Source organism: Lathyrus oleraceus, chromosome 7, assembly GCF_024323335.1.
Source record: "Lathyrus oleraceus cultivar Zhongwan6 chromosome 7, CAAS_Psat_ZW6_1.0, whole genome shotgun sequence".
Lineage (NCBI taxonomy): Eukaryota > Viridiplantae > Streptophyta > Magnoliopsida > Fabales > Fabaceae > Lathyrus > Lathyrus oleraceus.
The window spans coordinates 130647680-130659635 of NC_066585.1; the positions used below are offsets into that span (position 1 = coordinate 130647680).

General features: G+C 34.6%; 2 protein-coding genes across 2 annotated transcripts; one reads left to right on the top strand and one right to left on the bottom strand.

Annotated features, from left to right (window-relative positions):
* Positions 1 to 286: 286 nt before the first annotated feature.
* LOC127102426 (protein RALF-like 32) lies at positions 287 to 631 on the bottom strand. Its single transcript, XM_051039797.1, has one exon. It carries the CDS (start codon positions 629 to 631, stop codon positions 287 to 289), a length of 345 nt encoding a protein of 114 aa, XP_050895754.1.
* Positions 632 to 9202: 8571 nt separating this feature from the next.
* Positions 9203 to 10771, top strand: LOC127102427 (uncharacterized mitochondrial protein AtMg00810-like). Its single transcript, XM_051039798.1, has 2 exons — positions 9203 to 9797; positions 10737 to 10771. Exons 1-2 carry the CDS (start codon positions 9203 to 9205, stop codon positions 10769 to 10771), a joined length of 630 nt encoding a protein of 209 aa, XP_050895755.1.
* The last annotated feature ends 1185 nt before the right edge of the window (positions 10772 to 11956 follow it).

Sequence of the window (11956 nt, forward strand, 5' to 3'; positions counted from 1 at the left end):
CTTATTTTTCATACTATCAATTCTATTGTTTGTCTCTTATTCCTGTTAAACGAGGTTTGAATTTTTCATTTTGTTCAAAATTATCAACACCTACATTAGTTCAGTGGTAGGGTAGGTTGTTTATTGACTAAGAGGTTATTAGTTCAACCCTTTCTTTGTGGAAAGTTTTGATTTTTTTCATGTAAAATGGTGTATACTAGTAACATAATTATTCTATAAAGTTTCATTCGATTTCCAAACACACAAAAATCCATCAAATCTAATGAACAACCAAAAGAAGTATATTTCAAGAATCAGACCTACAACGATAATACTTAGAACATCCTCTATTATAAGGATTTGAAGGTGGAGGAATACACCCTTCAGATTTACTATAAGCTTCACCACCTGCACCACCATTACAGACTGGTCTATCTCTCTTTAGAGCTCCTTCAGAAATGTATCTTCTTTGTTCCAAAAGCCTTCTGCTTATTTCTGACTCCATTAATTCTTCACCTTCTTCATTGCATTCTCCTATGGAACCATTGCATATCTTTGAATGATGAGTACTACTACTCAGTGACAACACAGTGCTGCTTAACTGCATCAAGATGATGAGAAACATCAAGTAGAAGAAGGTGAGGAGTTTCATGGTAGGTCTTGGATGTGTCTATGTGTATGTACCCTTCCACTCATATATATGAGTTTAATATGGCAATGGTAGGAGCTTTTTGAAAAGGTGGAATTGGAGGCTGTTAGTGATAAGGTGATGGATCGCACTTCACCTAACATTGTGGACAATATGGCATTTATGTTATTTTTTTATAAAGCACAGACACACAGACACCAAATATGATACCGATCTTGACAGAGTGATATCAATAATAATTTATAAAAATAAATAAATTAAACATAATTATAAATATTAATTTTGTGTAGGTGTTGGTGTCAGACACGCTGATACATATATGAAAACGTGATTTTCCATGTGGCAAACATGATTTTGTTTATTTCTTTGTTGTGAAGACTAATGATTTAGTTTGTTAATAATTGGTCTATATGTAGTATAAGACAATTCATGTAAGGACCAATAAGAAGAAAAGGTTTGTTGATATAATGATTGATTGGTGTATTTTCCACCAAGTTGCCTAACCTATATCTTTGGTTAGTTGACCTTATTAAAATGCACTTGATTGATGGGTTCTTGATTTCCTCTCACAATCTCAAATTGTTGCACTTGTCGACCCAAGGATGCTTTGAGTGTGTTAATTAGGAGTGGCTCTAAACATTTCATCTCATCATCTATTTCTTTTACTTAGTTTAATTAGAAGAAGGTTAATTCGGAGTCTTAAATGTATTGATTTTTTTAAAAATTGATTTGGTATTTCATCATTACAAAATCGAGTGTCACTTTATATTCAAGTTTTATGTCTAATATCTTTTTAATATATTCTTTTACATCCCATTTTTTTTTTGAATTTTATGCGTGGATATTAACGATAGACGGTGCGTAATTCGATCGATAGTGTTAAGGATAAACACATATTATTCACATTAAAGAAGATCAAACCCAAGCAAACATGTGCTGGCAATGCATATCCATATAGCTGTCAAAGTATATCAGGAAATTGTATCATAATTGTATTTTAAAATAGGATCTCTATTATAGGAAATTATAGACTAGACAATTATAGGTAATTAGTATACAGATTCTTGTATTCTTATATATATATATATGTACATCATTACAAAAAAAAATACACAACAAAAAATTCCTTTCTTCACATGGTATCAGTTTTTCTCTGGTTAATATCCCTCAGTTTGTGTTTATCATCCTGTTTCAATCCTTCTTCATCGACTCACTCACTCACTCGCATCATCATGTCCGACGTTCCACCACCCAGCATCCCAACCCCTTCACAAAACCCTCCGATCCATGACCAATCCGCCACCACCTCCAACACTGATCCCTGCGTCGTTCATCATTCCGACAACCCTGCAACTATCCTTGTTACACCTTTGCTCACAGTCGACAACTATGGTTCATGGAGCCGAGCCGTAACAATGGCACTTCGTGCCAAAAACAAATTCGGGTTTGTCGATGGAACCCTAACCTGTCCAAAGAAGGCCGATGATATCTCTAAGTGGCGCCGCTGCAACGATATGGTTGCAAGCTGGATTCTCAACTCGGTTTCAACCGAGATTCGCCCTAGCATTCTCTATGCTGAAACAGCGGCACAAATCTGGACCGATCTCAAGGAGCGTTTATCTCAGTCCAACGCTCCGAAAATCTATCAATTGAAACAATCTATCTCTGCCCTAAAACAAGAGGGCATGTCTATATCTCTGTATTTTACTCAGTTGAAATCTCTCTGGGATGAACTCCATTCCATCGCACCTACCAAACCGTGCATCTGCGGTAATGCCAAGAGTACCATTGATCAACAAAATCAGGACGGGGCCATGGAATTTCTTCAGGGCGTCCATGACCGATTCTCGGCCGTCCGCAGCCAAATTCTCCTTATGGATCCTTTTCCTTCAATTCAGCGTATTTATAACATCGTACGCCAGGAAGAGAAACAACAAGAGATTAATTTTCGACCCCTCCCTGCTGAGGAATCAGCAGCGCTTCAAGCTTCTAAAGTGCAATATCGCACTCAAGGCAAACGACAACGTCCATACTGTGAGCATTGCAATAAGTATGGTCACACTATTGCTACTTGCTATCAGATTCATGGCTTTCCAAATAAGCCACCAAAGAAATTTGAACCACTCTCATCTACTTCCGCTAATCAACTCTCAAGCGCACAATACCAAAAACTCCTATCTCTCTTAGCCAAAGAGGACACTATGGGATCATCTGTGAATTTAGCAGGTACCGCCTTTACTTGTGTTCCTTTTTCTTGGATTATTGATTCTGGCGCTTCAAATCACATATGCACATCTCTTTCTTATTTTTCTTCATATTCACTTGTTCATAAAAATATACTTGTTCAATTACCCGACGGCTCTCACGCGTCCGTGAAACACATCGGCAATATTCATTGCTCGCCGTCACTTACACTCACGAATGTTTATCACATTCCATCCTTCAAATATAATCTATTATCTCTTTCACAATTAACAAAATCAATACATTGTGATATTATTTTCTCATCCTCTGGTTGCATATTTCAGGACCGAGCAACGAAGAAGACGATTGGTCGGGGTAGTGCTCGGAATGGACTCTTCTACCTGAATGAAGAACCACCATTAAATAAAGATGACAAGGATCACTATTGCCTTGACCATCCATCCAGTTCTTTTTTTAGTTCTAAGCAATGTAATAAGGCTGACCTATGGCACCTACGCCTCGGTCACCCATCTATTTCCCGCTTTCAATTTATTGTTAAGAACTCTCCAAATATTAATGCGAATAAAGATTTTGTTTGTGACGTTTGTCCGCGTGCAAAACAATCACGTTTACCTTTTTCTTCAAGAACATCATATTCATCTCATTGTTTTGAGTTAATTCATGTCGATATTTGGGGTCCATTCTCTACTCCATCACACAATGGATCACGATATTTTTTAACAATTGTCGATGATTATTCACGATGTACTTGGTTATATCTCATGCAACATAAATCTGAAACATTTACTACGCTAATTCATTTTTTTAATCAAATCAATCGCCAATTCAACACTAAAATTAATAAAATTAATTCCGGCGATGGGGGCATCTTTCTTCCCCAACTTCAAGCTATTCGTTCCGACAATGGTTCGGAGTTTTTGTCCAAACAAATCCAAACATGGTTTTATGATCATGGCATTATTCATCAACGCAGCTGCGTTGCAACCCCTCAACAAAATGGCGTTGTGGAGCGCAAGCATCGCCATCTTCTCGACGTCGCAAGAGCATTACGTTTCCAAGCGAAATTACCCCTTTCCTTTTGGGGTGAATGCGTACTCACTGCCGCTTATCTCATAAACAAACTTCCTACTCCCATCCTGAAATATAAATCTCCTCATCAAATTTTACTCGGTTCTCCTCCTTCATACTCATCACTTCGTGTGTTTGGATGTCTCTGTTTTGCCAAAAATATGAACATTCAACACAAATTCGATGAACGAGCCAAACCCGGTATTTTTGTCGGTTACCCTTTTAATCAAAAAGGATACCGCATCTACGATATGCACACTCGCAAAATATATGTCTCTCGCGATGTTCAATTTTTTGAAACCATGTTTCCATATCACGACCTTCAAACTCCTTCCATCGCTAACGACATAAGCATCAACACTCAAATCCTTGATTGTGAATTTGATGATTCCTCTTCCAACTTATCACCTGCATCAAGTATCTCTCCCGGCATTAGTCATCATGATGACACAATTGTGCCCATTCTCACTCCTCAGGATGATAACTCATCGAATATTCCATCCAATATTCCATCCATTCCTGTAGAAACTCCCCAACAACATTCACCTACAGCGATCAATCCTGCAGAACGTCGTTATCCTCAACGTCTTCGTACTCCTTCTGTTCGCCTCACGGACCACGTATGTGACATTAATAATGTCACATCACAGAGTGCCTTCCCATTAAAGAATTATTTCTCTTTATCCAATTTGAGCACCTCTCATCGAGCTCTTCTTGTTAATATCATTGAAAATAAAGAACCAACATCTTATTCTCAAGCTATCAAATCAGCTGAATGGCGTGACGCTATGGCTAAAGAAATCCACGCCCTTGAATCCAACAACACTTGGGTTTTATCTCCTCTCCCGAATGGCAAAACCGCCATAGGTTGTAAGTGGGTATACAAAACTAAATATCACTCTAATGGTACCGTTGAGCGATATAAGGCACGTTTAGTCGCCAAAGGCTACAATCAAGTACATGGTATTGACTACCATGAAACATTCGCACCGGTTGCCAAACTTGTCACGGTTCGACTACTTCTCTCCATTGCTGCCATTAAAAACTGGCCGTTACACCAACTTGATGTTAACAATGCTTTCCTACAAGGAGACCTTAATGAAGAAGTTTACATGAAATTACCACCTGGCTTCGCTCATAAAGGGAAACCATGTGTTTGCAAATTAAACAAATCCATCTATGGTCTCAAACAGGCATCCCGTCAATGGTTCTCAAAATTCTCCACCACCCTCATTCAAAAGGGTTTTCATCAATCCATCTCTGATTATAGTCTATTCACTTTCAAAAGTAATCATACGGCTATATTTGTACTCGTTTATGTAGATGACATCATCATCACTGGAAATAACGAAGATGCTATCTCCGACATCAAGAAATTTCTCGCCCAGGCCTTTTCCATCAAAGATCTTGGAAATCTTTCATACTTCTTAGGTATCGAAGTATCACGTTCTAAAAAGGGAATATTCTTATGTCAAAGGAAATATACACTTGACATTTTATCCGACTCTGGTATGACTGGTTGCCGACCATCAGATTTTCCTATGGAGCAACACCTCCGTCTACGGCCCAATGAAGGAAGCCCTCTTCCTGATCCGACAATCTATCGTCGCCTCATTGGTCGTCTATTATATTTAACAGTGACACGGCCCGACATCCAATACGCTGTTAACACTCTCAGTCAATTCATGCAATCTCCATGTACAACTCATCTCGATGCGGCCACACGAGTTCTCCGATATCTTAAGGGGAGTGTCGGCAAAGGCTTATTTCTTTCGGCTTCTAGCTCCCTCAATTTAGTTGGATATGCCGACTCTGATTGGGCTGGTTGTCCTACTACTCGTCGCTCCACTACCGGTTATTTTACCATGATGGGCTCTAATCCTATATCATGGAAAACCAAGAAGCAACCAACAATTTCTCGTTCCTCTGCTGAAGCAGAATATCGTTCCCTTGCAACCTTATCTTCCGAGTTACAATGGTTAAAATATCTTCTCTCGGATCTTGGCATTGATCATCCTCAACCGATCACCGTTCATTGTGATAGTCAAGCTGCTATTCACATCGCCGAAAACCCAGTTTTTCATGAACGCACAAAACACATTGAAATTGATTGTCATTTCGTTCGTGAGAAAATTAAATCAGGTCTTATCAGCCCTTCTTATCTCCGATCTTTTGACCAACTAGCTGACATATTTACTAAACCTCTTGGAGGCGATACTTATAAACGACTACTCGGCAAGTTGGGTGTTCTTGAGATTTCAATCCCACCTCCAACTTGAGGGGGGGTGTTAAGGATAAACACATATTATTCACATTAAAGAAGATCAAACCCAAGCAAACATGTGCTGGCAATGCATATCCATATAGCTGTCAAAGTATATCAGGAAATTGTATCATAATTGTATTTTAAAATAGGATCTCTATTATAGGAAATTATAGACTAGACAATTATAGGTAATTAGTATACAGATTCTTGTATTCTTATATATATATATATATATATATATATATATATATATATATATATATATATATATATATATATATGTACATCATTACAAAAAAAAATACACAACAAAAAATTCCTTTCTTCACAGATAGACTCAAATATCATATTATAGTTCAATTAACTTATCTTTACGAAACTGATTAATAAGATAAGATGTTTCATTTTATATAAACTCTTTTTAGACTCTATGTTTAACCAAAAATATATTTTTTAGAATATTTCCAATATTATAAATATATACTAAATTTTATTTTATATAAATATAAATTATTTATATAAAAGTGAGTTGAATATAATTTTTTGTGTTTTTATGGTTTTTCAAAAGTGTATAGAAAAAATTGTAAATAAGAAGAAGGGTTAGTATTTTTATAATTCTCCTAAATATCTCAAATTTCGTTTTCAGTTTTTAAAAATATTTTCTTTAAAAAATGTTCCTCCTAAAATTTTTCATTTAGATTTTTGACCCTTCATACAATTTAGCGATAATTTTTACAATTTAGCAACAAAATTAACGACGATTTTAACGATGATTTATTACTTAACGACTGAATTAACGATAATTTTATCGACGATTTTAATATTAGAAATAAAAAATATGAATGAAATTTTTTAAAAGAATCATTATTTAAAAAAAACTATTTTAAAAGATTAAAAATAAAAATTAAGATATTTATAAGAAGCAGACATATTAAACTTTAATAAGAATTGATTCTACCTCAATATAAAAAGCTATAAATAGTTGCTTTAGCTCAATTATTTCTCAAACTAAAATTTGTTAGAATTCATCTTTCGGTGCTTTTTATTGATGTGATACTTACCACCATATACAAATATTTTAATTTCTATAATTTATATATAATTCTGGATAATCTAATATATATTCAACAAGAATTATATAACGTAGTAATAACAAAATCACAGGAATAAATATGAATGATATAATTGAGGAATTCCTTATTCAAATCCCCTCAAACTAACGTAGTTGGTTAAGAAACAACAATTTACTAATTAGAAAACCATAAAGAACCAAATAATTTACAAAAAGACCATAAACATAATTAGATATTCAGATTTTGTTGAAGACTTTGAAACACGAGGTTGATTTTACTCTTCCAAAAAATCAATGCTCGACCAACAAATATGAACCAACCAATAATTAATCTTCGTGTTTGAGGACAATCCGCTCAATCCGCCTAATATGCATCACTATCCCAGTCAAAATACAAAACTTCCCAAGTGTGAGGACAATCCGCCCAATGTGCATCAATATCCCCAGTCGAACTACGAGACTTTCCAATAGAGAAACATATACCACTGGTAAACGTGTCTCTCAAGTAGCAATTAATACGACGTACCACAATCAAGTGAAAGTGGCGAGGATATGCATAAATTGACTTACTTGTTGAACTATAAAGAGAATATTGGGACGAGTAATGGTCAGATTATTAGGTCTACCTACAAGATGTTAGTATAATAGAGGATTAGACAATACACCTCCCTCACCACGGTGATATTTAACATTAACCTCAGAAAAGTATTCAATAGAGTGGATGAAGTTAGACTCGCCAAATAAATCAAGTCTTCAATATATTTATGTTATTAGAGAAACACTCTCTTGGAGTTAGAACATACCTCAAGCTCTAAAAATAATGAAGATCTCCAAGATCTTTCATATGAAAAGAAGATTGGAGTTGTTGTTTAATATGTTGGATTAAGACATGATCAAAATCGCTAATAATCATATCATCAACATAAATAAGTAGAAGAACAATACCAAAGATTATAATCTGGAACTTTTCAAACCACGCTCGTGGAGCTTGTCAAAATCCATATAGACACTGTTTAAGTTTGCACATCCCTTTAGATGAGGAAGGCAACCTTAAAGGGAGGGTCATATAAATATTTTATGCAAAGTCTCACACATACTTTTATTTATTGCCCAATAAAATCGATCGAGATTTGTAAAGATTAAGAATACCATCAAAATATACCAATTTACTCTCAATAGTTTTAACATCTAGAGGTCAAGGAATAATGTCCAAAGTAAAATTTTCTTGAAGAGCATGCAACTCACCTTTCATTATAGTTACCCAATGAACATCTTTAACTGCATGAGAATAACAAGTAGAAATAGAGGTGTCGAAAAGAGTAACAGTAAGAGAAATAGGTCCATATAAGTCCATATATGTACCTATAAGAGGGATGTATAATCTTTTTTTAGCATCACATAGGTGCTTGTGCATGCTCAAGTGACGAATCAACAACATGAAATGACAAAGTATGAGGACATCTGAAGTAAACTTGATTTGGTTTAAATTGTTTTATAGAAGAAATGTCATTATAAATATCAACAAGAGTGACATAACCAATTGAGGAAGGTTTATAACTTAAAAATAATTATTGATCAAAGAAAACAATGTTCTTAGATATGTGTAAGCGATGGAAGTTAGTATCATATCCTAACACAATAAGCCTTTATAAGTTGTACTACAACCCAAAAACGCACATATAACAAATTAGCTACTAAGTTTATTTTGTTTAGGACGTAAAAGATGACTAAATCATGTATAATCAAATGAGTGAAGATTAGTATAATTAGGATAGGAAAGAAAACAAATAAAAATAAGGAGAATCAAGCCCAACAATATTGAAAATAAGATGGTTGTTGAGAAAGATAGTTGTGGACAAAGTTTCAATTAAAAACTGGGAAGAAACAAAGGCATCCAGAAGTAAAGAACATGTAACATTAAGTAAATCCAAGGACAGGCCGGTTTGAAAAATTCACTCAGTCCATGAAGAAACAAGGGTACATCCAAGGACAGGCTGACCACACCTTGTTCACAAAATTCTCCCACGATGGGAAAGTTGATGTCCTGATTGTTTATGTTGATGATATTGTCCTTACTGGAGATGATACAGTGGAAATGACAAGAGTAAAAGAGAAATTGGCAGTAGACTTTGAAATCAAGGACCTGGGATTCATGAGATATTTTTTAGGTATGGAGGTTGCTCGGTCAAAAAATGGTATTATGGTTTCACAGCAGAAATACATTATAGACTTGTTGAAAGAAACGGGAATGAGTGGATGTCATCCTGCAGATACCTCTATGGATCCTAATGCTAAACTTTGGGGAGAATGTAATGTTTCTGTTGATACTGGAAGATATCAAAGATTGGTTGGGAAACTGATTTATTTGTCACACACCCAACCTGATATTGCTTTCTCAGTTAATGTAGTGAGTCAGTTTATGCATTCTCCTTTCGAGGAACATTTTGAGGCAGTCTATAGGATATTGAGATATTTGAAGGGAAATCCTGGAAAAGGATTATTTTTTAAGAAGACTAGTGAAAAAAATGTGTCTATCTTCACCGATGCCGATTGGGCAGGTTCAGTCACAGATAGAAGATCAACCTCTGGATATTGTACCTATGTTTGGGATAATCTTGTGACATGGAGGAGCAAGAAACAAGGAGTTTTAGCAAGGAGTAGTGCAGAGGCCGAGTTTAGAGCTATGTCTCAAGGTATTTGTGAAGGATTATGGATCATTAGAGTCCTAGAAGAACTTAAGATGAAAATTGAGCTTCCATTGAAATTGTACTCTGACAGTAAAGCTGCTATTAGCATAGCTCATAATCCAGTTCAACATGACAGAACCAAGCATATCAAGATTGATCGACACTTCATAAAGGGGAATTAGATGCGAGAATCATATGTCTACCCTTCGTGACTTCAAGTCAACAAACTGCGGATATCCTGACCAAAAGTTTGGCAAGACCTACTTTTGAGTATTTGATGGACAAGTTAGGCATGATAGATATCTATGCACCAACTTGAGAGGGTGTTGGAAAATATATTATTTCCAGTTTTATTAGTGTCTTTAATTCTACCTTTATTTTTCTTTATTCTCCATTAAAGAGAAAATCAATTGTAATAATTGTATCTTCACTATATAAACCAGCCTAAGGCTGACGAATAAAATATAACAACTTTTACCTATTTTTTCCAATATTTTCATTAGAAAGATTACGCATCTCAAGATCATCTTTTTGGTTGTTTTTCTTGTTTGTTTTCTCTATAGTGGAATCCAGAAGCAGATATCAACTTTTACCTATTTATTTAAAACTTTGTCCACAACTATCTTTCTCAACAACCATCTTATTTTCAATATTGTTGGGCATGATTCTCCTTATTTTTATTTGTTTTCTTGCCTATCCTAATTATACTAATCTTCACTCATTTGATTATACATGATTTATTCATCTTTCACGTCCTAAACAAAATATACTTAGTACATAATTTGTTATATGTGCGTTTTTGGGTTGTAGTACAACTTATAAAGGCTTATTATATGCTAAGATGATTATTAGCAAAGAATGGGTGCTTTTATCTTTTGAAGGCTAGTAGATATCTGCTTCTGGATTCCACTACAGAGAAAACAAACAAGAAAAACAACCAAAAAGATGATCTTGAGATGCATAATCTTGTTAAAAAAAATATTGGAAATATTCAAAATCACTAATAATCATATCATCAACATAAATAAGTAGAAGAACAATACCAAGGAATGTAGTCTGGAACTTTTCAAACCACGCTTGTAGAGCTTGTCGAAATCCATATAGATAGTGTTTAAGTTTGCACATCCCTTTAGATGAGGAAGGAAACCTTAAAGGGAGGGTCATATAAATATCATCTACAAAGTCTCACACATACTTCTATTTATTGCCCAATGAAAGCGATCAATGTAAAGATTAAGAGTACCATCAAAATATATCAATTTACTCTTAATAGTTTTAACATCTAGAGGTCAAGGAACAATGTCCAAAGTAAAATTTTCTTGAAGAGCATGCAATTCACTTTTCATTGTCGTGACCCAATGAACATCTTTAACTGCATGAGAATAACAAGTAGAAATAGATGTGTCGAAAAGAGTAACAGGAAGAGAAATAGGTCCATATATGTAACTATCAGAGGGATGAACAATCTTTTTTTAGCATCACATAGGTGCTTGTGCATGCTCAAGTGACGAATCAGCAGCATGAAATGACAAAGCATGAGGACATCTGAAGTTAACTTGATTTGATTTAAATTGTTTTATAGAAGAAATATCATTATAAATATCAAAAAGAGTGACATAACCAATTAAGGAAGGTTTATAACTTAAAAATAATTATTGATCAAAGAAAACAATGTTCTTAGGATCATATCATAACACAAGAAGCCTTTATAAATTGTACTATAACCCAAAAACGCAAATATAACAAATTAGATACTTAGTTTATTTTGTTTAAGATGTGAAATATGACTAAATCATATATAACCAAATGTGTGAAGATTAGAATAATTAGGATAGATAAGAAAAAAATAAAAATAAGGAGAATTATGCCCAACAATATTGAAAATAAGATGGTTGTTGAGAAAGAAAGTTGTGGACAAAGTTTCAATTAAAAAATGGGAAGAAACAAAGGTATCCAGAAGTAAAGAACATGTAACATTAAGTCAATGTTGACTTTTTATGTGATGTCATTTTGTTGAAGAGTATATGTAC

Excerpts from the sequence above, each read along its gene's own strand:
- LOC127102426 (XM_051039797.1), bottom strand. The coding sequence starts at position 631 with ATGAAACTCCTCACCTTCTTCTACTTGATGTTTCTCATCATCTTGATG.
- LOC127102427 (XM_051039798.1), top strand. The coding sequence starts at position 9,203 with ATGAAGAAACAAGGGTACATCCAAGGACAGGCTGACCACACCTTGTTC. Across the intron at positions 9,798-10,736 it reads CACCGATGCCGATTGGGCAG|TACAACTTATAAAGGCTTAT; the intron begins GTTCAGTCACAG and ends TTTGGGTTGTAG.